The following is a 25,946-nucleotide window of genomic DNA, read 5'->3' as shown; positions in this document are numbered from 1 at the left end:
TGCGAGCAGCGGCGGGAGCGCAAGAAGTACGGATGTCTCCGTCCCTGATGGTAAAAGGATGGAAAAAGGGACGGAGAAATCCGTACAGCTGGGGTTAAAGTGGTTAAGGTCACGATAAGCACCTCAGAGTATAGGTTAGATAGGCAGCTTCCCCCAGTATAGGTTAGATAGGCAGCTTCACCCAGTTTAGGTTAGATAGGTAGCTTCCCCAGGGAGGAGGGAGTAAGGAGGCAGGGAGCTGGGCGGAGCGGCAGGAGGGAGCGGGCAGTTACAAGCTCACCTCCAATCATCGCAGACACAGCCTCCAGCTCCTTCCGACTTCCTCCTCTGGCGTAGTTTGCATTGGTAACAGCTCCTCCTGTGCGTCATCACAGGGGGCGCTGTAACCAAGGCGATGGATGCCGGAGGAGGAAGTCGGAAGGAGCTGGAGGCTGTCTGCGGCGATCGGAGGTGAGTTTGTAATTGCCAACTCCCCCCCCCCCCCCCCCCGCCGCTCCGCCCAGTGCACCCTTCTGCCACTGAATCGATCCAGGGCACCATGGCAACAGGTTCCAGGTGGGTCCCCCGGATCAAAGGCCCTAGCGATGCCGCCCGAAACAGGCTGTCTACATGTGAGGTTGGTGTGGTTGTGTAATATTTATAGCTATAGGCTTGCTATACACCAGCGGTTCTGGATGCTTGCCTTGCTTACAAGGGCGAAAATGGATAATTTGCATATTCAGTAGTGGAGCATTGTGGGTAACCACAAAATAGCTGAATTATTGCAAATTTCCTTCTGTTTTAAGAAGGCAAATTTCACCAAGCATTGCTTATTAGTAGGAGGGCTTTTTGGTCTCGTTTATCCCCCTATACACTCCTACTGGTTTGGGTCACCCTGAGCTGCTTGGTTACCCTGTTACCACTTGTAAACTGTGGGTTCATCAATTTTACACGTCTCAGATTACTCCTGGTGTCATTTCACTCAGTGTGTCCAGCCTTTCTTCTTATTTGCTGGGTTTTAATATGCACTATGTATGTCTATTTACCTCATTGCACACTTTCCTGTCACTGTGTACACTTAATTTTCTTACTTTGTAGGACATGCCATTTTACCTAACTGCTTTTTGGGGTGCATGAAGTGTTTTATCTGAGGGATACTTAATTGTGTTATAGGAGAGGATTAGGCTAAGCATTGCTGCACTTGTCTCATGGGGGAAGAAGAGGCCCTGAGGATAGGTGCATTTGTTGCATGGGTGGGGGAAGGGGGTCTTCAGGATTTTTGTATTTGTTACAAGGGGGAAAGGGGTCTTCAGGATTGATGAATTTGTCACATGGTGAAGAGGGGCCCTCAAGATCGCTGCATTTGTCATTTGGGACCCACCTCGTGGTTGCTCCATTTGTCCCTTAACCAGTTCCGGTTCTTTGCCACGTATATATACGCCCCTGTGTTTACCACTAGCAGATCAGGGTCGTAAATATACGCACTATTTACTTACCGCGACCAATCACGATTCCAGCGCCGTTTCCATTTGCCATCGTCGCATCCCTGTTCTATGAGAACCATCTATTCTCAGCCCCGATCACTTTGCCATTATGAATGGAAGATAGATGCATCTCTCATTCATAACCACAAGGAAACTGTTACACACACTTTAGTTCCTTTCTGCTGTAGTCATCTTGTGGCCAAAAAGTAAAATACACCCAAATACACCCAAATATACCATAAGTCACTTTTACATTCAAACATTTATTAAATATCTATTATTTTTAACCCCTTCCACCCCCACACCATAGTTACCAAAATAAAACTTGTAAATCATAAATTTAAAAAATTTCAACATAAAAAAACCTACATAAATATTTACTTAGGGACTTTTTAAATATGTATGTTATATTACTGTTGCTTTTGTAAATAAAGGCTTATAATTATCTTTAGAATAGTATAGAAAAACACTAAACTGAAAAATACACCTTTATTTCCAAATAAAATATTATCGCCATACATTTTTACCAGGGATGGAATTTAAACGTAATAACCAGGACAAATGGGCAAATAAAATGTGTCTGTTTTATCTACAATAGCACATTTTATTTTTAAACTACTGAAAGCTGAGAAATTATGAATTTTTCTTCTCTGTAAAATGCATATATAATAAAATAATTATTAGCAAAAAGCACTGCCCAAAGAAAGCCTGGTTTGCCCGCAAAAAAACAATATAGAGATCGTTTCAGTGTGATAAGTAGTTATAAAGTTATAGGTGAATGAATGGGAGGAGTTTTATGTGAAAATTGCTCTGGTCTTGAAGTGGAAAAAACCTGTGGTAGGTTAAAGTAAACCAGAGATGTAAAAATAGCAAGAATTGATACTTACCCAGGGTTCCTCCAGCCCCATAAACACGTCTGAGTCCCTTGGCATCCTCCCGGGGTCTTCTGTTCAGCCGCGATCAGCCCCGGTAACTGGCTTAGTCGCGTCAATCCGGGTCTATTGCACATGCGCAGGAGGTCCGCGCATGCGCAGAAGACCCAGACTGGACCCAACTCAGCCAGTTATCGGGGTTGATCATGGCTAAATGCCAGACCGCGGGAGGAAGCCGAGGGACTCGAGCATGTTTATGGAGCTGGGGGAAGCCCTGGGTAAGTATCGATTATTGCTAATTTTAGATCTCTGGTACACGTTAACCTCCTTGGTGGTATGGACGAGCTCAGCTCGTCCATGACTGCCGGAGGGCGCAGCTCAGGCCCCGCTGGGCCAATTTTCACAATTTTTTTTTAAACCACGCAGCAAGCACTTTGCTTGCTGCGTGTTGATGACTATCGCCGCCGATGCGTCGATACCTAGCGTGTAACGCCCCCCCCCCGCCAAGACCCCTGCGCAGCCTGACCAATCAGTGCCAGGCAGCGCTGAGGGGTGGATCGGGACTCCGTCGATGATGTCGATGACGTCATCACGATCACCGTCATGGCGACGGGGGAAGCCCTAAAGGAAATCCCGTTCAGAACAGGATTTCCTTACGTGGGTACGCGCCGGCGGAGATCGAGCGATACACGCAGACGCCGCAGGGAGGGGGGCATCATGTAGCTAGCTCTAGGCCGCGTTCTATTAACTGCGCCAGGGTGGTTAAAGAGAATCTGTACTCTCAGATTCTTACAATAAAAAGCATACCATTCTATTCATTATGTTCTTCTGGGCCACTCTTTGCCATTTCCGCAGCTCCCCGACGCGATCCTAGCTTTAAATCGCCAGTTTTAGGAAGTATTTACAAACAAAAAACATGGCTGCTAACCAGGAAGTCATGTTTCTCATGTTACAGTATACTACAAGTTTCTCCCTATCACAGCAGAGGCAGCACATTCCTCCCTGGCTCGACAAGGCTTGACAAAGAAAAGAAGATTAGATATATTACAAAGACAGTGCAACTAGAAAAGGCTGCAGTAATTCAGACCACATTAGAACAGGTATAGGAACTTATAGGATACAAGAAATAAGGGTGAAATTTTTGTTACAGAGTCTCTTTAAGGCCTTTGTAGTTGCTATAGGTGTGTAAAACTAATGTATCTTCCCCAGACCCATGATTTAGCTCTACCCACAATAGCTTTAAAAGTGTGCTGCTGACCCCACCGTCCGTCCGTACAAATTTTGGGGTGTCCAGATTTTTGGGGGCTTTTGTCAATAAAAAAAAATTAGAAATTAGAATGGCAATCCTGCCAGATACCAACCCAACCACAACCTCTGCTCGGCATATAACCTTCTTCTGTCCTTCTCTAGAATCAACTACTCGCATTCACATATTTAAGATTTCTCATGTGCCTCTCCTCTCTTCTGTAATTCAATTTGAGGACACATCCATTATCCTCCAATCACATCCATTATCCTCCAATCCTATTGAACTGAAGACAATCTCCTAGTAATGATCACCAGGGCTGGTTCATGAAGCAAGGTGAAACATCAGGCAGCAGAGATAACAAGGGCAGCACTGTGTACTGTGTTTACACTAACAACATGCAGCCAGAGTAGGAGGCAAGAGGAGAGCGAGCGAGGTGAAGAGGTCATCATTGGGGAAAAGAAGCTTGTTGTGCTGTGTGAGGAGTCTGCCAGTGAGTGAGGAGGGGGGAGGCAGAGGAGCAGCAGGGTTTCATTTGACTTGCACAGCAGAAGGGAGGAGGTGGCACTGCTGTCCTGACTAAAAAGAAATGCAGTGGCTAAGGGTGAGCAGTTTGTTTTTACAGACTCACAGCCAGCCAGTGCGCTATTGTGTTGAGCTACAGCATGTCATGAATTGTGTTGAGCTACAGCATGTCAACATTAAATGAAGCAGAGTAAAATGGTGGTTGTGATCATTCATAATCCGAGGTGGGGGCTGGGCATCCATCTGAAAATGGCGCCTGTGAATAATGGCGCACAGTGTTGCCGCTAATCCGTTTGCCGCTTATCGCTATTTAACGTTAAAGCCTTATTGTTATTTAGCGTTAAAGCCTTATTGTTATTTAGCGTTAAAGCCTTATTGTTATTTAGCGTTAACACACAGAACCCTCTCTGTACCTATCCCTAACCCCTAAACCCCCCGGTGGTGCCTAACCCTAACCACCCCCCTGGTGGTGCCTAACCCTAACCACCCCCCTGGTGGTGCCTAACCCTAAGACCCACCCCCAGTGGTGCCTACCCTAACCACACCCCTGGTGTTGCCTAACCCTAACCACCCCCCTGGTGGTGCCTAACCCTAAGACCCCCCTGGCGGTGCCTAACTCTAACCTTGACAGTGTTACATTAAATCCATTCATCGTTTTGCAGTTAAATAACTTCTGCAGTTTGGCTTATGTAGGGCGCTATTGATAAATAACGTTAGTGTGTGCCACTATTGATAAATAACGTTAGTGTGTGCCACTATTGATAAATAACGTTAGTGTGTGCCACTATTGATAAATAACGTTACTGTGTGCCGTTTTTCTTCTTTTTTTCCCTGTGCGCCATTATTATGCAGTACTAACGATAAATAGCGATAAGCGTATCTTTTTAATGCGGCGCCATTTCTATGCATAGGCACTGTGCGCCATTATTCACTGATCCCGGGGGCTGGGGGGGAGGCACATACTCACAAGTTTGCCTCAAGTGGCAAAAAGTCTAGAACCTGCTCTGATGATCATTTGTTTTGGAAAGCTAAAGTGACCAGCAATTTAGGGTTAATAACATTGCATTTTTGTGACTGACCCTATGTTATGCACATAATCCATCATTTTATTTGTAATCCTGCGTTTTAAACTTACCCTTCATCACAGGCGTAAATCACCTTCGAGCCAAAGACTAAGGGCTCAATTTTAACAATACTTCCATGTTCTATATCTCCAGGATGCGGACATCGTCTTACTGTGAATGAAATGAAATAAAATGATTGTTGTAAAGACTAGCTCTACCCAAAGGGCAAAAACCAGGGGAAAAAAAATATATATATATACTAATCCTGGTGCATCTATATTCCAGGAGCGTCTTGTAGGTGTTCCACCCCAATTGTCCTCAGGAGTCCCTCATGTGCCCTCAGGTGTCCCCAGTGTGGTCCCCATTTGTCCTCAGGTGTCCCCCATGTGCCCTTATGTGTCCTCAGTGTGGCCCCCAAGTGTCCCCCATGTGCCCTCAGTGTCCCCATGTGCCTTTAGGTGTTCCCAGTGTGGTCCTGAAGTGTCCCCCATGTGCCCTTAGGTGTTCCCAGTGTGGCCCCCAAGTGTACCCCATGTGCCTTTAGGTACCCCAGTGTGGTCCCCAGCTCTCTGTGTGGTCCGCTCCCCCCTTGCCTGTGTATTTAGTGTGGCGGCATGTATCATTGTTGCTGCCCGTATCACTCCCTGGCTCCCCGTGTGGTCCGTGCTACCCCATTCTATTCTCACCGGCCACTTTGCCTCGGGTCCCCTCCCCGCTTATGTGCGCTCACTCCCCCCTTGCGCTCCCTCCCCACTTGTGTTTGCTCTCCGGGGACGCAGACCTGGTCTCCTCTCTGTTGCCCCTCTAGTGATGGCTTCTGCAATACATGTCATCAGCGAAGCCATCGCTAGAGGGGCATTCCCGGGCAGCGGCTGGAGTTCAGAGTAAGTATGACTGCCGCTATGCTGACACCCGGGGGGATCGCAAACACAAAGGGGAAGGGAGCGCACATAAGTGGGGAGGGGACCCGTGGCAAAGCACCTGGCGAGGATAGAATGGGGTAGCGCGGACCACCGGGGAGCCAGGGAGTGATACGAGCAGCAACACTGATACATGCCACCACACTAAATACACAGGCAAGGAGGGAGCGGACCACACAGGGAGCTAATGCAGGGAATCCCCGACCAGGCAGTGGGTCGTGGTTCGTATCGGCGGGCGTTCGTAAGTCGGGGAGTCCCTGCATTTGCCGTATAAGACGCAGGGACTTTTTATCCCCATTTTTAAGGGAGAAAAAGTGTGTCTTATACGGCGGTAAATACTGTATATTCTGGCGTATAAGACTACTTTTTAACTCTTGAAAATCTTCTGAAAAGTCAGGTGTCGTCTTATACGCCGGGTGTCATTGATGCCGGGTGATACGCCCTATCCTGTTACCGACTCTTAGATCTCGCTGCTGAGGACTGTAGTGAAACGGCGCAGGCGTACATGTGCGAGATCTGAGTGGCAGAGAAGGAGGTAATTAGGATGCAAGGGTGGGCCGGAAGGGTGAAAGAGGCGTGTTTTATGGGCACAGCGCAATCTATTCTTCCATACTGTTCTGATAAACAGGGAGACAGGGAGAGCTGACCAATCTACTGAGGGAGAGGGTGGCCTCTGAACTCTGTTGTGAGCTCAACATGGAGCAGCCAGAAGGGAGAAGTGCAGGAAGGAGAAGTACATCAGGCACTAGCCTGGTCTGTATTTACATAGCCTTCTCCACTTTCCCTTTAGGGTCCTTTTACACTTAATCAGTTGCTCTCGATTATAACTGAAAGAAAACTGATTTTTAAAGTAATGCCCATGTTTTCCTATGGCACCGTTCACACTTAATGCGTTATAACTGAAATCTTCTTCCCAATGCACTGCTATGGAAAAAACACATACCAACGCGCACTAACGCATACTAGCGCACACTAACGCATACCAACTGATTAAGTGTAAACGAGGCCTTAGAAATCCTCCTCCTCCAACCTCCTGATGTCGAGTCCCCACTCGACTCAAGAAGAGGGCATCCAAGCAGCCGAACCCCGGCCATGTGGACCACCGCTGCCGAGGAGACCAGGATGCCAAGAAGGGACATGAGGGCCACTCCATGGCCAGAAAGACCTGTTGCCACACATCCATCCGCTGTGAGGGACACTCCACTGACAGGGAGGCCTGCCTGCTCACTCACTCCTCCAGCTGCCGTGAGAGCTGTTGTGCGTGCCGCTCCACCACTGCGGCTATGAGTAGCCAGTTGCCGACTCTCCCCAGACAGAGCCCCCCCCCCCCCCATGTGGGGCGGACCAGCTGTTTCACAGCACACTGCAGCCATCCACGTGGTCGGGACTGCAGCGACATGGTGCCCCCACGAGGTCTCGCTACATGATAGCCGCTGCTCAGCGGCATCCCCCCAGCCCCTACGGGATCTCCTGAAGGGCTTCCCCCGTCGCCATGGCGACGGGGCGGGATGACGTCATCGACGTCGTGACGTCAAAGGGGACTCCGATCCACCCCACAGCGCTGCCTGGCACTGATTGGTCAGGCAGCGCACGGGGTCTGGGGGGGGGGGGGTGGCTGCGGCGATGCGTATAGTGGCGGATCGGCGGGTAGCGGCGGCGATCGGGCACTGCACGCAGCTAGCAAAGTGCTAAAATTATGCAAATCGACCCAGCAGGGCCTGAGCGGTGCCTCCCGGCGGCATAGCCTGTGCTCAGCACGGGCTTACCGCCAGGGAGGTTAAAGAAAACCTGAACTGAAAATTAAAAGTCAAAATAAACATACACAAGTCACACTTACCTCCTGTGTAGTCTACTCCTCAATCTATTTCTCCTTTCCTGCGTCCTGTTTGTCCACTGTGATCAATGGAATTCTCTGTCCTCCATTTTGAAAATGGCCATTACCCCATAACAGCTTTCTGGTCAGCACACTGTTCAACTGTAACATCGCCCACTTGAGCCATAGGGAAACATAGACATTACTTGGCACAGCAGTTGTCCTCTCAGCTATAACTGACAACAACTGATATATAACTGACAGCAACTGATATATTTCAGTTCTGACAAAATGTTGTCAGAACTGGAAGGTATCATTGTCAGAAGAGAATGGTGACTTTTTTAAAGGAACTGAGGGCAAGCTAACTATGTAATGTTCATTTGAAGTTACCTCAGGTGTTTATTTTAAATAATTTTACTCAGTACAGGTTCCCTTTAAAGGCTCCCTCGCTCTCAGCTGGGGATCACTGCCACCAGCCCAATGGAGAACGGGTTCGCTAAGTGGGGCGGGGGGTGGGAGAAGCCATGCCTCCTTGGCCCCACAGTCATATCTGCTATGTGTGTGTGTGGATGAGGTGTGCGCTGCGCATGTATGTGTGTGATCTACGCGTGTGTGTGTGTGTGTGTGTGTATGTGCGTGATCTGCATGTGTTTCAGATCTGCATGTGTGTGTATGTGTCATCTGCGCGTGTGTGATCTGTGCGTGCATTTGTGTGATCTGCACGTGTGTGATCTGCACATGTGTAAGATCTGTGCGCGCGCGTGTGTGATCTGCACGTGTGTGAATGTGTGTGATCTGCATGTGTGTGTATGTGATCTGCGGGTGCGTGCTTGGGGGTGTGGCTTGTGCTGAGAGGCGGGACTTAGGGCACCATAACTTCTTTGCCTATAGGCTCCTCAGCTGTAAATCTGGCCCTGGGTCTAGTGCACCTGTTATTTAGGCACTGTGAGTGTTGGGAAAGGAAAATTATGAATCCCGCTGTGCTGAATATTTGGCAAGTTTAGCTGCCCTATGAGGTGTTTGTATTCAGGTAGACCAATTAATCTCTTCCCAGAGTTCAGTTTTAATCCAGGCTAAGGTTCAAAATAAATAGCAATATACATCATGGCTTACATGTGCAGAATTCTTCACTTAGAGACCATCTTAAGTCGCTCATGCAAATTACATAATTTTTCATCCCAGGGATAGGAGTATATCCAGTATCACATTCATATTTCACTTGGGTGCCTGGTGGAAAGATTGTTTGGCCTTGAAACTCATTCTTTAATTTACTGTGAGGTATGTTAGGTGGACGTCCACAATCTTCACCTGTCAAAGAAAAAAAGGCCCATATCTGAGCATATATCAAAATATACCTTAGAACTGCGTAATTATCAGGATACCCAGGGCTGTCTCTTGCAACAGACACTGCTAGGGCTGAGCTCTTGGAATCAGAACAGTTCAGAGTTCCAATTTTTGCATTGGAATTTGGCTGTTCCGAGTATATACTCGAAACTCGACAATTCGGCATTTCCGGGTACCGCTTACCGAGGTCAAAAGCTCCAACTTCCGCGGTTAATTGTAAAACCACCGTACATGCTATCATCACCAAATTTGCCACATATGTTCAGCAGATGAGTAGAAACGTGTTGAAAAAAAAATTCGGAAAAGACCTTATAGTTTTGAAGAAAATGGTTTTTTAAACTGTGTAAAATGACCCTTTGATGCAGTACAGTACACGGTACTGCATTCCGAGTTCTGAGTTCTGTATACATATTAGATACATTTCATGAAAACAGACAGCGTGGGGTCCCAAGCTTCTTTAACCTCTTATCCCCCATGCAGGCTGGGATAGCCAGAATGCAGAGTCCCAGCCACGTGAGGCTTCTTCGCACCCTGAGCTATACCAGCCCGCATTGTCCACGGTATGGGGGGGGCTCTGAAAGAGGGGCGCCAAGCCTTCCCCTCCCCACCAGAAGCCTTGTGCAATTCATGGACAAGGGGCTCTTCCCCACCTACCTCCGGTGCTCCAGGTGGAGTTGGGGCCCGCCGAAGTCCTGGGTGGCTCATGGTGGCATCCGGGGCTCCCCTTTAACAAGTGCATCCCAAGAGGGCCGCCCCTCTCCAGAACAAATGAATATAAGGGTACATGGTACCCCTTACCCATTTCCGCAAAAAGTTAAAAAGAAATAAAAGCACAACATTAAAAACATTATTTTATTATAATTCCACACTAGTATGCTCAGAAGTGGTCTCACCCGCCAATCCAGCTGAATACTGGCATGGGATTATCACAAGGTAAGTATCCCTGGTTAATTTATAACGATAAAGGACTTTTTTCTGTCATTGTGTTTTTATTTCTTTTTTTAACTCTCTGCGGAAATGGGTAAGGGGTACACCCCAGGACGTTGGCGGTCCCCACCTCCTCCTGGGGCACCAGAGGTGGGGAAGAACCTCTTGTCCATGGATTCAACAAAGGCTCTGGGGGAGAGGGGGAGGCTTGGCTGCCCCTCTTCTCCCGAGCCCCCCATACCATGGACCACGCGGGCTGATATAGCTCAGGGTGCAAAGCCCCACTTGGCCGGGGCTCCGCATTCTGGCTATCCCAGCCTGCATGGGGGATAAGGGGTTAAAGAAGCTTGGTATGCCCCACGCTGTCTGTTTTCTTGAAATGTATCCAATAGATATACAGAACTAAGAACTCGGAATGCAGTACTGTATACTGCATCAAAGTGTCATTTTACACAGTTTAAAAAACATTTTTTCCTATAAAACTTTGAAAACGATTTTCTCAAAAACTATAAGGCCTTTCACAATTTTTTTTTACCATGTTCCTACTCATCTACTTAACATAAACTGCAAATTTGGTGATGATAGCATGTACGTTGGCTTTACAATTTACCACGAAATTCGGCACCATTCAATATTAACAGAAAATGCCCTCGGAACACGAAAATCGGAACACAAAATTCTGTATTTTCCTGCGGAACACTGAATTTCGACTAAATCAGAATTTGACTGTTCCGATCAACCCTAGACACTGCAGCCCGTTGCCTGGAGTGTAATTGTGTCCAAAGGGTGCCGCTGGAGCCTGTAATGTGTACACTGCCAGATAACCAAATGTAGCTATCACAAACTCACTTCGAGGAGCCTGTTCAAACAGCCGGCTCCCTCTACTGTCCACACGTGTGCACGTGCATGGTTCTGCATCTCTTTGGATGGGCACCCCCAACCTAGCACTCGTCTTATTTACTCAATCCTGTTAAAAAGACTCTTTTTTTCCCTGCTTTTGTCATATAATCTTGTGAAGCATTAATGCCCCAGTGAAATTGAGCATCCCCGTGGCAGATGAATGATTTAATAGAGAGAAAGCGACCTGCAAAGTTCTACGGCTTTGCAGGTCACAGATCATGCTTCCCTGGCTCGCAGGGCTTCTCTTCCTGGAGAGGCTGAGCTTTCAGCTGTAGCTCAGCTTCTCCGCAATCAATCCCTGCAGATCTGCACCTAGCATGCCCCCACCATTGATGTACGTTAGCTCCCAGCTTGTCCTCATTGAGGAACCATGGAGAGGGGAGCTTCATCCAACATTTTGCTGCCTACTTAGACGACTGTCTAACACCCACATTCCAGTCCATGACCACACCCAATTTTCAGCGGGAGTGCCCAAAAGTGCCCCGGATCTCTTAGAATCCTAGCAACGCCCCTGGATTAAACTTTTCATTTATTTATGTTTTTTGTTACCACAGTCAAACATAAACAAAGGTGTCTATAAAATAAAATAAAGAAATAGAATTTCACCTATACAGCGAGGCTCGGTATTACTCCAGTTTCCATTCTCCGTACAGAACAAAGAGTCATGTTCCATCACAGCATTGCGATTTTTGCACTTATATGTCACAGAATCTCTGTATTCATATTCATCTTTCCAGGGACTGAAAGACCCACCTGGGATAGTTGGTGGAGGTGGACATACAACAACTGAACAAGAACATTTAATTGTATGGTTAGTGAAGGTAAAAACTATGTAGATAATAATACAGTTCAACAATTCATCAGCATTCTGAACACCAAGTTAAACTCCTCTTTTTGAGAACCTCACTTTGATTGCAGAACATTATCCCAGCCTAGAGTTACATATAGGAATAAGCAGCGCTGGGAATAGTGGTACAATTGTTCAGATTTTAATTGATATATGGTATCTGTATACAATTGGATCTGTCGTTCAAAGCAAATAATTTAATAATAATCAAGTCACATTAAAAACATAAAATGTACATATGTATGTATAATAAACATAGCATGTGGAATACACTCAGTGATACATGGGTATATTGATCATTGTACGTTAAAGGGAACCTGAACTGAGTAAAATTATTTAAAATAAATGTAGCTGCAAATAAATATTATATACTTACCTCACTTCAGTTCCTCGCAGAAGCTCACCATTTTCTTCTTACAGTGATCCCTTCCAGTTCTGACAAGATTTTGTCAGAGCTGAAATATACCAGTTGCTGTCAGTTATACAGTATATCAGCTGCTGTCAAGTTACAACTGAATGTGCAAGGTAATGTCCATGTTTCCCTATGGCTCAAGTGGGCGATATTACAGTGTAACAGTGTGTTGACCAGGGACTGTTTTGAGGTAATGGCCATTTTCAAAATGGAGGACAGAGAATTCCATCGATCACAGAGGACAAACAGGATGCGGGAAAGGAGAAAGAGATTAATGAGCAGACTACATGGGAGGTAAGTATGACCCGTGTATGGTTATTTTGACTTTTTATTTTCAGTTCAGGTTCTCTTTAAGGATCCAATGCTCATATATCATTTGCTCAACATTCACACCTGAGCCACCTGATGCTCTAAAAAATACTTCAAAAAGGTAGTTTTGTAAAAGAAAAAAATTCTAAAAAGCCAAAAAAATAAAAATGAAATACAACAAGCTGTAGCTAAAAGTCTATAGACGAAGAAGGTTAAACCTGCCAGTACAAGTTTTTAGGATATCGCGTGTGATTTGATCAATACATTGCCTCTTGTTAGCAGTAGAGGGTTGCAATACTCGTGGATTGTTAAGTGTTAATGGAGACCTTGATCACATTAAATGTCACAATAATCCCTTGCAGGGTAATGTACGTTGTATTCCAATAACCTCACCAGTCTATGTTAAAGGATACCCAAACTGACATGTGACATGATGAGGTAGACATGTGTATGTACAGTGCCTAGCACACAAATAACTATGATGTGTTCCTTTTTTTTTTTCTTAAATATCAGGTATGTAAGTGGCTGACTCAGTCCTGACTCAGACAGGAAGTGTGACTACAGTGTGACCCTCACTGATAAGAAATTCCAACTATAAAACACTTTCCTAGCAGAAAATGGCTCCTGAGAGCAAGAAAGAGATAAAAAGGGAAATGTCTTATCAGTGAGGGTCACACTGTAGTCACTTCCTGTCTGAGTCAGGACTGAGTCAGCAACTTACATACTTGATATTTAACCCTTTCAGGCAGAGAAAGAAAAAAAGAACACAGCAGAGTTATTTGTGTGCTAGGCACTGTACATATCCATGTCTTATCTCATCATGTCCCATGTCAGTTCGGGTATCCTTTAATGCTCTAACATGTAGGTCACAAAGCATATGCATCTAAGGTACACAAAGCGCTCCCACAAGGTTTGGCTACTCACACCCCTGTTGGTCAGCTGGTGCCTCTTCCGTAATGCTGTATCCAGTGCAGTGCCCCGGATGTCCACCTTTTCATCCAAGGTTGCCGCTGGCACTAGTTAGAGTGCCTCCCGTCTTCCTCCGGTAGTGCAGACAAAGGATTGTGCTTTATCAAGTGTGGATCGTTGCTCCTTCTGCCTCTGTACAGCGTGAGGCCAGCTGGGTCCACAACAGGTGCTCACCGGGTCTCTCCAGAGCACGGCAATACACTTCCGGGTTGGTAAGTGACATCACTCTCTAGCGTGGTGCTAGTTACGGGGTCTCTGGTCTGCAGTGCCAGATATCCCTTCTCCCATGCTAGCCACTCCAGCTAAGGCCTTGTTCACATCATTTAGCGCAGATGGCTGTGCGATCGGAACGCAACGCGTCCAATTGCACGCCATCTGCGCTACTATGCGCTGCGCTGCAGATCCCATTCATTACAATGAATGGGATCTGCGCTGTGATTCCCAAAAATGCATGGAGCACGCAATAGCGCAATCGCGCTGCTGCGCAGCACATATGATGAGAACGGTAGAAGGGCTGTCTATGCCCTTCTACCGTTCTTGCGTGTCGCACACTATGGCCTAAATTCACTAAGCTTATCTCCTGTCTTTAATAACTCTTCTAGAGTTGTTACCATGGTGATAAGGCATGTAGTATTCAGGAAACATTTTACCTCAGGCAAACCTAAAGTTAACTCTTCTGTCTTTAAGTTAACTCTTTAATCCTTAAAATAACTACAGAGTTAAAGACAGGCTGTTCATTAACTGCAGGGGAGCCTCTAGGCATAGGCAGTACAGGCCATTGCCTGGAGTGCCATTGGTCCAGGGGGCGCCATGTTGCTAGATTAAGCCACGCCCCTGGACAAAGCCACGCCCTGGCCAAGCCACGCCCCATGGGTGTTCTATTGCTTCTAAGGCATCTGCTTAGCGCAAGTTGCAGTCAGCTGCCCCTGTGTCCCTCTGTGCCTTGTACATCCCCCCCTCCTCTGTGCCTACTTCTGTCTCCTTGTGCCTCCTTCAGTCCCCCTGTGCCACCTCTGCCTCCTTCTGTCCCCCTGTGCCTCCTTATGTCTCCTTGTGCCTTTCTTTCTCCCCCTGTGCTACCTCTGCCCCCTATTCCTCCTTCAGTCCAACTCTGCCTCCTTCTGTCCTCATGTGCCTCCTTCTGTCTCCCTTTGTGCCTCATTCTGTCTCCAGGTGCCTCTTCAGTCCCCATGTTGCACCTCTGTCCCCTGCGCCTTCCTCTGTACCTCCTTCTGTGCCCCTTTGTGTTTTCTTCTGTCTCCCTGTGGCTCTGTCTGTCCCCCTCTGCCTCCTTCTGTCTCCCTGTGCCTCCTTACATCCCCCTTTGCCTTCTTCTGTAACCCGCATTGTGTATTTTCTGGTGAAGCGCTGCTGTATTGTGTATTTTCTGGTGAAATGCTGTTCGCATTGTGTATTTTATGGTGAAACGCTGCTGCATTGTGTATTTTCTGGTGAAACGCTGCCACAATAAGTGTAATTTCTGGTGAAATGCTGCCGCGTTACGGTTATTTTCTGATGAAACGCTTCCGCAAGACGTTTATTTTCTGGTGAAACGATGCCGCATCAAGATTATTTTTTGGTGAAACAAACACTGCCACATTATGATTATTTTCATGGGGGGGGGGGGGGGGCGCCACAGGTTTTCTCGCCGGGAGTGACAAAATGGCTAGAGGCGCCCCTGATTAACTGCATGTGAAAATAACTACAGAGGAGGTAACTTAACTACAGAGGAGGTAAATTAACTACAGAGGAGGTAAATTAACTACAGAAGAGGTAACGTAAGGAATGAAGAGATAAGATAACTCTCTTACTGTGTGGAGGTAAGTTTTCTCTTGCCTTATTATCTCCAGCATGATCTTAGTGAATTGAGGCCACTATGCGCTGCCAAAATGCGCACGGCAGCACGTATAGTCTGAACGCGTGCTAACGCGTTTCAAAGCTACAAAGAAGTGTGCTGTTTTTCCTCTGTATGCGTCCGATATATTACCATTTCTGGTCACGTGCCTCTACCCACAATCCACTTTGGTTTTAAAGGAGTAGTAGTATTCCATAGTCCGGATTCACATTACTGAATTCTTTCTTATGTATTTTTGCATAGCCTTGCATACATTAAGTAGAGGTATTCAAATCAGATCCTTTAATACTCCTATGATGTTGCACTCCAGTTTGTTTACAGTGTTATGTATCCAGCACATATACAATTGTACTTAAAATATAAAAAAGATAGAATATAAAAAATGTAAATATGCATATTGCTTACATATCCCTAACATTAGTACATAAAAATAGATCCAAGGTGGATTGTGGGTAGAGGCACGTGACCAGAAATGGTAATATATCGGACGCATACAGAGGAAAAACGGCACACTTCTTTGTAGCTTTGAAAAAGGCAGCCAAAATCGCTGAAACGCCTTGGCTGGAGTGGCTAGCGTGGGAGCAGGGATATCTGGCACTGCAGACCAGAGACCCCGTAACTAGCACCACGCTAGAGAGTGATGTCACTTACCAACCCGGAAGTGTATTGCCGTGCTCTGGAGAGACCCGGTGAGCACCTGTTGTGGACCCAGCTGGCCTCACGCTGTACAGAGGCATAAGGAGCAACGATCCACACCTGATAAAGCACAATCCTTTGTCTGCGCTACCGGAGGAAGACCGGGAGGCACTCGGGTGAAAAGGTGGACATCCGGGGCACCGCACTGGATACAGCATTACGGAAGAGGCACCAGCTGACCAACAGGGGTGTGAGTAGCCAAACCTTGTGGGAGCGCTTTGTGTACCTTAGATGCATATGCTTTGTGACCTACATGTTACAGCATTAAAGGATACCCGAACTGACATGTGACATGATGAGATAAGACATGGATATGTACAGTGCCTAGCACACAAATAACTCTGCTGTGTTCTTTTTTTCTTTCTCTGCCTGAAAGAGTTAAATATAAAGTATGTAAGTGGCTGACTCAGTCCTGACCCAGACAGGAAGTGACTACAGTGTGACCCTCACTGATAAGAAATTTCCCTTTTTATCTCTTTCTTGCTCTCAGAAGCCATTTTCTACTAGGAAAGTGTTTTATAGTTGGAATTTCTTATCAGTGAGGGTCACACTGTAGTCACTTCCTGTCTGAGTCAGGACTGAGTCAGCCACTTAACCTCCTTAGTGGTAACTCCGTGTGTGACACGGGGTAAGCTGCCGGAGGGTGCCGCTCAGGCCCTGCTGGGCCGATTTACATAATTTTTTTTTTTGCTGGACCCAGCTAGCACTTTGCTAGCTGCGCCAGCACACTGATCGCCGCCGCCCCGCGCCAGATCGCCGCTATCCATTGCGGCGCGCGGGCCCCCCCCAGACCCCGTGCGCTGCCTGGCCAAACAGTGCCAGGCAGCGCCGAGGGGTGCATCGGGACTCCCAATGACGTCACGACGTCGCTGACGTCGGTGACGTCATCCCGCCCCATCGCGACGGGGGAAGCCCTCCAGGAAATCCCGTTCTTTGAACGGGATTTCCTGATCGGAGATCGCCCTGGGCTCGCTACATGATTAAAAAAAAAAAAACTGCTGTGCTGCCTCCTGGCGGAATGTTTCATACCGCCAGGAGGGCTAAATACCTGATATTTAACTCTTTCAGGCAGAGAAAGAAAAAAAAAGGAACACATCATAGTTATTTGTGTGCTAGGCACTGTACATACACATGTCTACCTCATCATGTAACATGTCAGTTTGGGTATCTGTGATAGATTGCGGAAAAGCCGCCGCGCGGACTGACAGCAAGGCGGCTGATTCCGCGTCCAGCTCGGCGGTTTGCACGCAGCAGCGTGCGTCTGATGGGGCTGGGGGTGTTAGTGCACACAGGTTGAGGAATACGCGCGCGCGCTGAGAGGCAGAACCTTTATGGCAAACGAGGAGGGATCAGCTGACCAGGTTGGTCAGCTGATCGCAGAGCAAGTGGCCATTGGCTGATCAGCGGTGGGTGGCGCCGGGGAGCGCCGCTCTATATATAGCTATTGCTGGTCAGTCTCAAGTTGTCTGCCGTTGCGAACACTTACGTGAAAGCACTCAGACCAAAGTCAGATCCCACAGTGTGTTAGAACCAGGAGGACCTGGGAATTCACACTAAGCCAGATTACTTCTGTATTATTATTGTGTTATACTTCAGACTAGTTGAAGGGTGTTGAGACCACGGACCTCACACCCAAGACTAGGGATACTGTGTTATCATTGTGTTATACTTCAGACTAGTTCCAGGGTGTTGAGACCACGGACCTCACACCCAAGACTAGGGATACTGTGTTATCATTGTGCTATACTTCAGACTAGTTCCAGGGTGTTGAGACCACGGACCTCACATCCAAGACTAGGGACACTGTGTACCATCATATTATACTTCAGACTAGTTCCAGGGTGTAGAGACCACGGACCTCACACCCAAGACTAGGCATTGTTTGATAATTGTTATGACCTATTGTATTCCTGACTATCCCTCCGCTTTCTGATTCGGTACCTACGCATATCTGATTACCTGTTGCCATCCCTGCCTGCCCCTGGTTACCGAATCAGCCTTCTGTCTTTGTACTTTATCTGCCCGTGTGTTGCCGACCTGGCTTGCCCGACCTTGAGAGCTATCTCTCTCCATTGAGAGATTAGTCTCCAGACCTGGTTGTGACGCCAACCTTCCAGGTGTCACTCAGCCACAGGGCCTTCCTGCTATTCAGCCTGGGGCTCCACCCCTTTGGTTGTCTCAGGCTGCTGAAAGGTCTTTGTACTTTCCAAAAGGGAGGTATTTCCCATACTGCCAAGGACCACCTGCTCCTCGGGTGGTCCCACTCAAAGTCATTACTGTTGCACCAAACACTCACATTATATAGGTGTCCAGAGGTTAGTTATACTTGTATTATTGGTGATTCTGCAGATCATCAATAATCAGGTATATATCTGTATTTTTGGTGATACTGCAGATCACCAATAATCAGATTCTCTCTGTGTGCTGACACCCATCGCTACAGTATCCTTTAACATAGACTGCTGAGGTTATTGGAATACAACGTACATTACCCTGCAAGGTATTATTGTGACATTTAATGTGATCAAGGTCTCCATTAACTCTTAAGACAAGACAAATAACATTTATATTGCGCTTTTCTCCTTGCGGACTCAAAGCGCCACTTAACAATCCATAATGAGTATTGCAACCCTCTACTGCTAACAAGAGGCAACGTATTGATCAAATCACCTCCTAAAAACTTGTACTGGCAGGTTTAACCTTCTTCGTCTATGGACTTTTAGCTACAGCTTGTTGTATTTAATTTTTATTTTTTTGACGTTTTTGAATTTTTTTTCTTTTACAAAACTACCTTTTTGAAGTATTTTTTAGAGCATCAGGTGGCTCAGGTGTGAATGTTGAGCAAATTATATATGAACATTGGATCCTTAAAGAGAACCTGAACTGAAAATAAAAAGTCAAAATAACCATACACGGGTCATACTTGCCTCCCATGTAGTCTGCTCATTAATCTCTTTCTCCTTTCCCGCATCCTGTTTGTCCTCTGTGATCGATGGAATTCTCTGTCCTCCATTTTGAAAATGGCCATTACCTCAAAACAGTCCCTGGTCAACACACTGTTACACTGTAATATCGCCCACTTGAGCCATAGGGAAACATGGACATTACCTTGCACATTCAGTTGTAACTTGACAGCAGCTGATATACTGTATAACTGACAGCAACTGGTATATTTCAGCTCTGACAAAATCTTGTCAGAACTGGAAGGGCTCACTGTAAGAAGAAAATGGTGAGCTTCTGTAAACTGAAGTGAGGTAAGTATGTAATATTAATTTGCAGCTACATCATGTGTTTATTTTAAATAATTTTACTCAGTTCAGGTTCCCTTTAACGTACAATGATCAATATACCCATGTATCACTGAGTGTATGCCCCATGCTATGTTTATTATACATACATATGTACATTTTATGTTTTTAATGTGACTTGATTATTATCAAATTATTTGCTTTGAACGACAGATCCAATTGTATACAGATACCATATATCAATTAAAATCTGAACAATTGTACCACTATTCCCAGCGCTGCTTATTCCTATATGTAACTCTATTGTATTATTGACCTGAGGTTAGGTATTTGGGAACCTCAGGCTTACAAGCAGCAGCGGGTGAAACTACATTAACGGGGAGTCTTCCCTCTGCCCCTCTGAGTGCCTCTCCATACCTATCTATTTTTTATCATCCCAGCCCAGACAGACCATCATGGAATCTCTCGATGCAGCCCATCTCCCATTGTGTCACTACCCCCTCCCTTTAGAGCAGAGGTCAGGAACCTTTTTGGCTGAGAGAGCCATAAACGCCACATATTTTAAAATGTAATTCCTTGAGAGCCATACAATATGTTTCAAAGTGGGACAGTGCGCATGCGCAGCAGAGGGCTCACATCCCTGTTGCCAGCAACATCAGCAATTTCCCTGAGAGCCAGACAGGAGAAATACCGACTAACAGCTTGTACAATTAACTAGCTGACTTGGGGGTTGATTCACTTTGTAGCACGAGATCACTGCACTTTGGGCAAATGTCAAGTGACAGACAGCCTATTGGGTCAATCAAAGTGCAGGGATCTCGTCCTACAAAGTCACTGGACCTGACAGGATCCAGGGTGGGACAATTGGAGTGGCCATTAGTTTTGGGGGGAGCGCGAGTAAGTTAGTAGTGCATGCTGCAGCAGTAGCGTGCCTACTTTGAAAATTTTACGTGCGCTGTCACACTAAGCCGCGCTGCTTGAGCCGTGTAGCTTAGTGAATCAATCCCTAACTATGAGCCAGATGTAGCCATCAAAACAGCCACATCTGGCTCCCGAGCCATCGGTTCTCTACCCCTGCTTTAGAGTGTAAGCCTTTGGCAGGGACATTCATCCTTGTGTATCCTACTTGATTATGCATCCTGCCCACAGAATAATGAGAACTTGAATTACTAGGACTACTAGTCCAGTATATGATCTGGTATTGTGTGTCTTAAGGTACCCATACATGTAGCAATGATTCCACCAAGAGACAAATCTCCCTCTAATCGAATCTGATTAGAGAGAGATCTGTTGGCTGCCCATAAACTGCAGGCCGATTCCCGATCAATTTCATGCTGAAATTGATCAGGAATCGGCCTTGTGACCGCACATCTGACCGCCTTGCAGACCCAACGCTGTCCGCCCTAATGTTTGATGTCCCCCACCCGATGCCCAGTGCAAGCTTCCCCTTCTGTCTGTCCTGCCCTGGAACAGCATGGCCCCTATTCAATTATTTATGAATGCGGCTGCCAGACATCCATTCTTTTCACCTTGGCTGCAGTTACCATAATGCTCTGTAGGCACGTGCCTACAGGTGCCTGATGATGGAAAGGCGGCTCACTCCCCTCCCCTAGTGCCTCCCTCCTACTGCGCCAGCGCAGGACTCTCCCATAAACAGGAGCGTGAATGAGGACACGTGTGGCCAGGGCCGCGCAGGCGCAGTGGACAGTGACTGGCGAAAGAGAAAGTGAGCCGTGGCGGTGGACTGGAGGATCGTTCCAGGTATGCGAGGGGACAGGTCTGCTGCAGGCGGCTGGCAGAAGCCCCAGGTAAGTGAAAAGTCTCTCCAAGATGATCCAGCACAGCTCTTTTATCAGAAAATTACTTTATTGGATCATAAAAAGTACATAAATATAGCTGCATAGTGGCTACGGTCCACCGTTTCGGACCATCACAGTCCTTGTTTACGCCACACAGCCAAATGAACAACTGCAAGCATGCTCCTTATATAGTCAAAGCTAGAGATGGGCCGAACCTCCGATTTTTGGCTTGCGAACCCTGTTCGCGAACTTCCGCGGAAGGTTCGGTTCGCGCGAATCGCAATAGACTTCAATTGGGGGGCGAACTTGGAAAACTAGAAACACTTATGCTGACCAGAAAAGTGATGGGAAAGATGTTTCAAGGGGTCCAACGCCTGGACCCCCAGGTGGAGGAGTGGGATACATGCCAAAAGTCCCAGGGAAAAATCTGGATTTGACGCAAAGCAGCGTTTTATGGGCAGAAATCTCATTGAATGCTAAATTGCAGGCCTAACGTGCTTTAAAACATCTTGCATGTGTACACATCACAAACACTGGTCCACATGACAGCCCAGAGGCCCCAGGTCTCTTTTTACTCACTGGGGCCCCCAAACCACCATGCGACACCTAGAGGGAAGTGCGGGCAAGCCCTGGACCTCTCACCTCCAGGGAACTCACCCCACCACCTCTAAACTGAATGCCAACTGCAACAAACACAATTGCTAACTTCCAGCCAGAGCAATATCCTGCCTCTATCTGGCCAGCAGACGCCAGTCAGCCAATCAGGTGCACTGTCATACACCCTTTGCCTGCTGTACCATACCTAGCAGGAATTACATAGATTAGCATTCAGGTGGGAGGCTTCGGTTGGACGCAATCGTGAATTGCGTCGTTTACAGGGACGCCCCGTGTAGGCACATCTCCCACACGGTCCCCTCCCTAACCACTCACCTGTCAACCGCATCCTAGAAGCTGCAAAAAATAAAGGAGATGTGCCTACACGGGGCCCTGTAAACGACGCAATTCACGATTGCGTCCAACCGAAGCCTCCCACCTGAATGCTAATCTATGTAATTCCTGCTAGGTATGGTACAGCAGGCAAAGGGTGTATGACAGTGCACCTGATTGGCTGACTGGCGTCTGCTGGCCATATAGAGGCAGGATATTGCTCTGGCTGGAAGTTAGCAATTGTGTTTGTTGCAGTTGGCATTCAGTTTAGAGGTGGTGGGGTGAGTTCCCTGGAGGTGAGAGGTCCAGGGCTTGCCCGCACTTCCCTCTAGGTGTCGCATGGTGGTTTGGGGGCCTCAGTGAGTGAGAGAGACCTGGGGCCCCTGGGCTGTCATGTGGACCAGTGTTTGTGATTTTAAATTTATTTTTTGCAGTTTCTAGGATGCGGTTGACAGGTGAGTGGTTAGGGAGGGGACCGTGTGGGAGATGTGCCTACACGGGGCGTCCCTGTAAACGACGCAATTCACGATTGCGTCCAACCGAAGCCTCCCACCTGAATGCTAATCTATGTAATTCCTGCTAGGTATGGTACAGCAGGCAAAGGGTGTATGACAGTGCACCTGATTGGCTGACTGGCGTCTGCTGGCCAGATAGAGGCAGGATATTGCTCTGGCTGGAAGTTAGCAATTGTGTTTGATGTGTACACATCAATCAGGTAGTGTAATTAGTGTACTGCTTCACACTGACACACCGAACTCACTGTGTAACGCACCGCAACAAGCCGTTTGTGTAGTGACGGCCATGCTGGACTACTGCGCAACATGGCGAGATTGTTCTTCCTCACTCAGTGATGTCAGGTAATGTGTGACTGCCTTATCAACTTTCCATGGCATTGTTAAAAAGCTTACTTTTTTTTAAATTACATTTTCTACTTGCTGTGTACTTGTTCAGTACCACTACAATAAGAATCATATGGAGGCGGGCAAGTCTGCCATTGTGACCCCGGGTAATGGCCGGGGAATGAGGGATGGAATCCGGTGTGGAGCCTGAGAAACAGCTACCGCTACCATCCAAGGAGGGCAGCAGGCAGGCATTCTCGTCCCGAGGTAGTGACCAAAAATAACAATACAGGAGGACTATCGAGGGCTCGCTGTATTTGAAATGAATGTACTTTAAATCCTTTAACGAGAACCAGTTATGGCGGGCAAAGATGACACCACATTCCTTTCACGAGAATCATATGGAGGTGGGCAAGTCTGCCATTTGTGACCCCGGGTAATGGCCGGGGAATGAGGGATGGAATCCGGTGTGGAGCCTGAGAAACGGCTACCGCTACACATCCAAGGAGGGCAGCAGGCAGGCATTCTCGTCCCGAGGTAGTGACCAAAAATAACAATACAGGAGGACTATCGAGGGCTTGCTGTATTTGAAATAAATGTACTTTAAATCCTTTAACGAGAACCAGTTATGGCGGGCAAAGATGACACCACATTCCTTTCACGAGAATCATATGGAGGCGGGCAAGTCTGCCATTTGTGACCCCGGGTAATGGCCGGGAAATGAGGGATGGAATCCGGTGTGGAGCCTGAGAAACGGCTACCACTACACATCCAAGGAGGGCAGCAGGCAGGCATGCATGCCCGCCCCGAGGTAGTGACCAAAAATAACAATACAGGAGAAGGACTTTCGAGGCCCTGCTGTGTATTTGAAATGAATGTACTTTAAATCCTTTAACGGGAACCAGTTATGGCAGGCAAAGATGACACCACATTCCTTTCACGAGAATCATATGGAGGCGGGCAAGTCTGCTATTGTGACCCCGGGTAATGGCCGGGGAATGAGGGATGGAATCCGGTGTGGAGCCTGAGAAACGGCTACCACTACACATCCAAGAGGGCAGCAGGAAGGCATGCCCGCCCCGAGGTAGTGACCAAAAATAACAATACAGGACTCAGGAGGCCTTTTGAGGCCCTAATTGTAATAAATCAACTTTAAATCCTTTAACGGGAATCAGTTATGGAGGGCAAGTCTGATGGTGCCTTCACTGCGATTCACCAAGTTGGTCTCAGGCGAGAATCTGTTATGGAGGTCAAGTCTGCCATTGTGACCACTGACCATGGGTAATGGCGGGGGAACCCTTCCTGGTGTGATTCCGGTGCGGAGTTGTATCCTAACAAACGGCTACCACCACACATCCAGGCAAGGAGGGCAGCAGGCAGGCATGCCCGCCCCGAGGTAGTGACCAAAAATAACAATACAGGACTCAGGAGGACTTTTGAGGCCCTAATTGTAATTAATCAACTTTAAATCCTTTAACGGGAATCAGTTATAGAGGGCAAGTCTGCCATCCATTCAAGTGCAAGTTATGCACTGACTGCCAGGTATAATACAATGTGCAGTCACAGATGCAGTAAAAGGTATGCAGTGACTGCAATCAGCTGTTTGTGTAGTGACGGCCGTGCTGGACTGGTGCGCACCATGACGAGAGTGCAGGTGACGGTGGCTTTACAGCCCATATGGTCGCCCCGGCTGATGTAGCTGAATGACAGAACAGTGACTGTCCAGCTGATCAAATTTGGTCTGACCACAATCAATCAATGACCTTATTATCTTTGGTGTGCCACCCCCACCCGAGACACTCATATAGCCGGCGGTCATTGCTTCATTGTGATACGCAAGCCCCTTCACCACGGCAAGGTAATGTTCATGAAGGGGGATGGGCACATGTACATGCCTTTTTTTTTTTTGTTGCAGCCGCCCGCAGTGCAGCCAGAAAAATTAGGCAGGCATGTACACGCAGCAGAAAAATTAGTATAGCGGCCACTGCTAGCAGCGGCCTTAAAAATTCTGGAATCCGCCTAGAGTCCTGGACCCTGTTGGTGGTGGCGGAGAAGGCAGTCAAGCAGCCTGCAGGCAGAGATGCTGTGTGCGGGGACTGACTTAGTCTTCGATCGTGCAGTAGCCCTCCGGGATCCATGCCTCATTCATTTTGATAAAGGTGAGGTACTGAACACTGTTGTGACTTAAGCGACTTCTCTTCTCAGTGACAATGCCTCCAGCTGCACTGAAGGTCCTTTCTGACAGGACGCTTGCGGCAGGGCAAGAGAGAAGTTGGATGGCAAATTGGAAAAAAAAATATATATCCAGGCACATCGCCTCTAGTTAGGACATTAAATAAGTTATTAAGGAAAGGGAGGTGCTGAAGGGGGTGTGGCCAGAAAACAGCAAAAATCTATTAACCCTTCGCACTCTTGCATGCAAATGTTCAAACAAATGCATTCACAGATTCACTAGGGTTTTAATTCAATGCACTCCCTGTACGTGTTTGTCAGCATGCGCACAGCTTATGCTGGTGTATGTGCATGCTGCGCATGGATACATTACGTTAGCTCACTTGTGCGATTGGTAAGATGCGCTATCTGTCCCAGGAGAGGACGTCAGGATGTGTGCTCCTAATCCGTAGATAGGTTTGATGCAATGAATGTTTGCATGTCTGCACTATGCATGTTACAGGGCCAGAGTTAGGACACCTATGTTTACCTGGGTACTTCTGCGCAGTATAGGTGACTAAGCATAAGAATGCATTCTTCTGTGAACGAAGACACCGGCTTTTAATTTAGCTGTAGGGATAACAGTGGTGCCTGGATGAGTGAATCTGTGAATGCATTTGTTTGAACATCTGCATGCGAGAGTGCGAAGGGTTAATAGATTTTTGCTGTTTTCTGGCCACACCCCCTTCAGCACCTCCCTTTCCTTAATAACTTATTTAATGTCCTAATTAGAGCGATGTGCCTGGATATATGTATTTTT

General features: G+C 47.2%; 1 protein-coding gene across 1 annotated transcript in view; it reads right to left on the bottom strand.

Annotated features, from left to right (window-relative positions):
* The window catches only part of LOC137529171 (complement receptor type 2-like), a 313,982-nt gene that overhangs the window by 190,404 nt on the left and 97,632 nt on the right, over positions 1–25,946 (bottom strand). The window contains exons 6-8 of the mRNA XM_068251204.1: positions 11,681–11,860; positions 9,017–9,211; positions 5,242–5,341 (exon numbers count right to left, since the gene is read on the bottom strand). Of these exons, the coding sequence (XP_068107305.1) occupies positions 5,242–5,341; positions 9,017–9,211; positions 11,681–11,860 (475 nt within the window). The remainder of the gene's footprint in view (positions 1–5,241; positions 5,342–9,016; positions 9,212–11,680; positions 11,861–25,946) is intronic.

This window comes from Hyperolius riggenbachi, chromosome 1 (genome assembly GCF_040937935.1).
Source record: "Hyperolius riggenbachi isolate aHypRig1 chromosome 1, aHypRig1.pri, whole genome shotgun sequence".
In the NCBI taxonomy this organism is placed as follows: domain Eukaryota; kingdom Metazoa; phylum Chordata; class Amphibia; order Anura; family Hyperoliidae; genus Hyperolius; species Hyperolius riggenbachi.
This window is presented reverse-complemented; position numbering and strand designations above follow the sequence as displayed.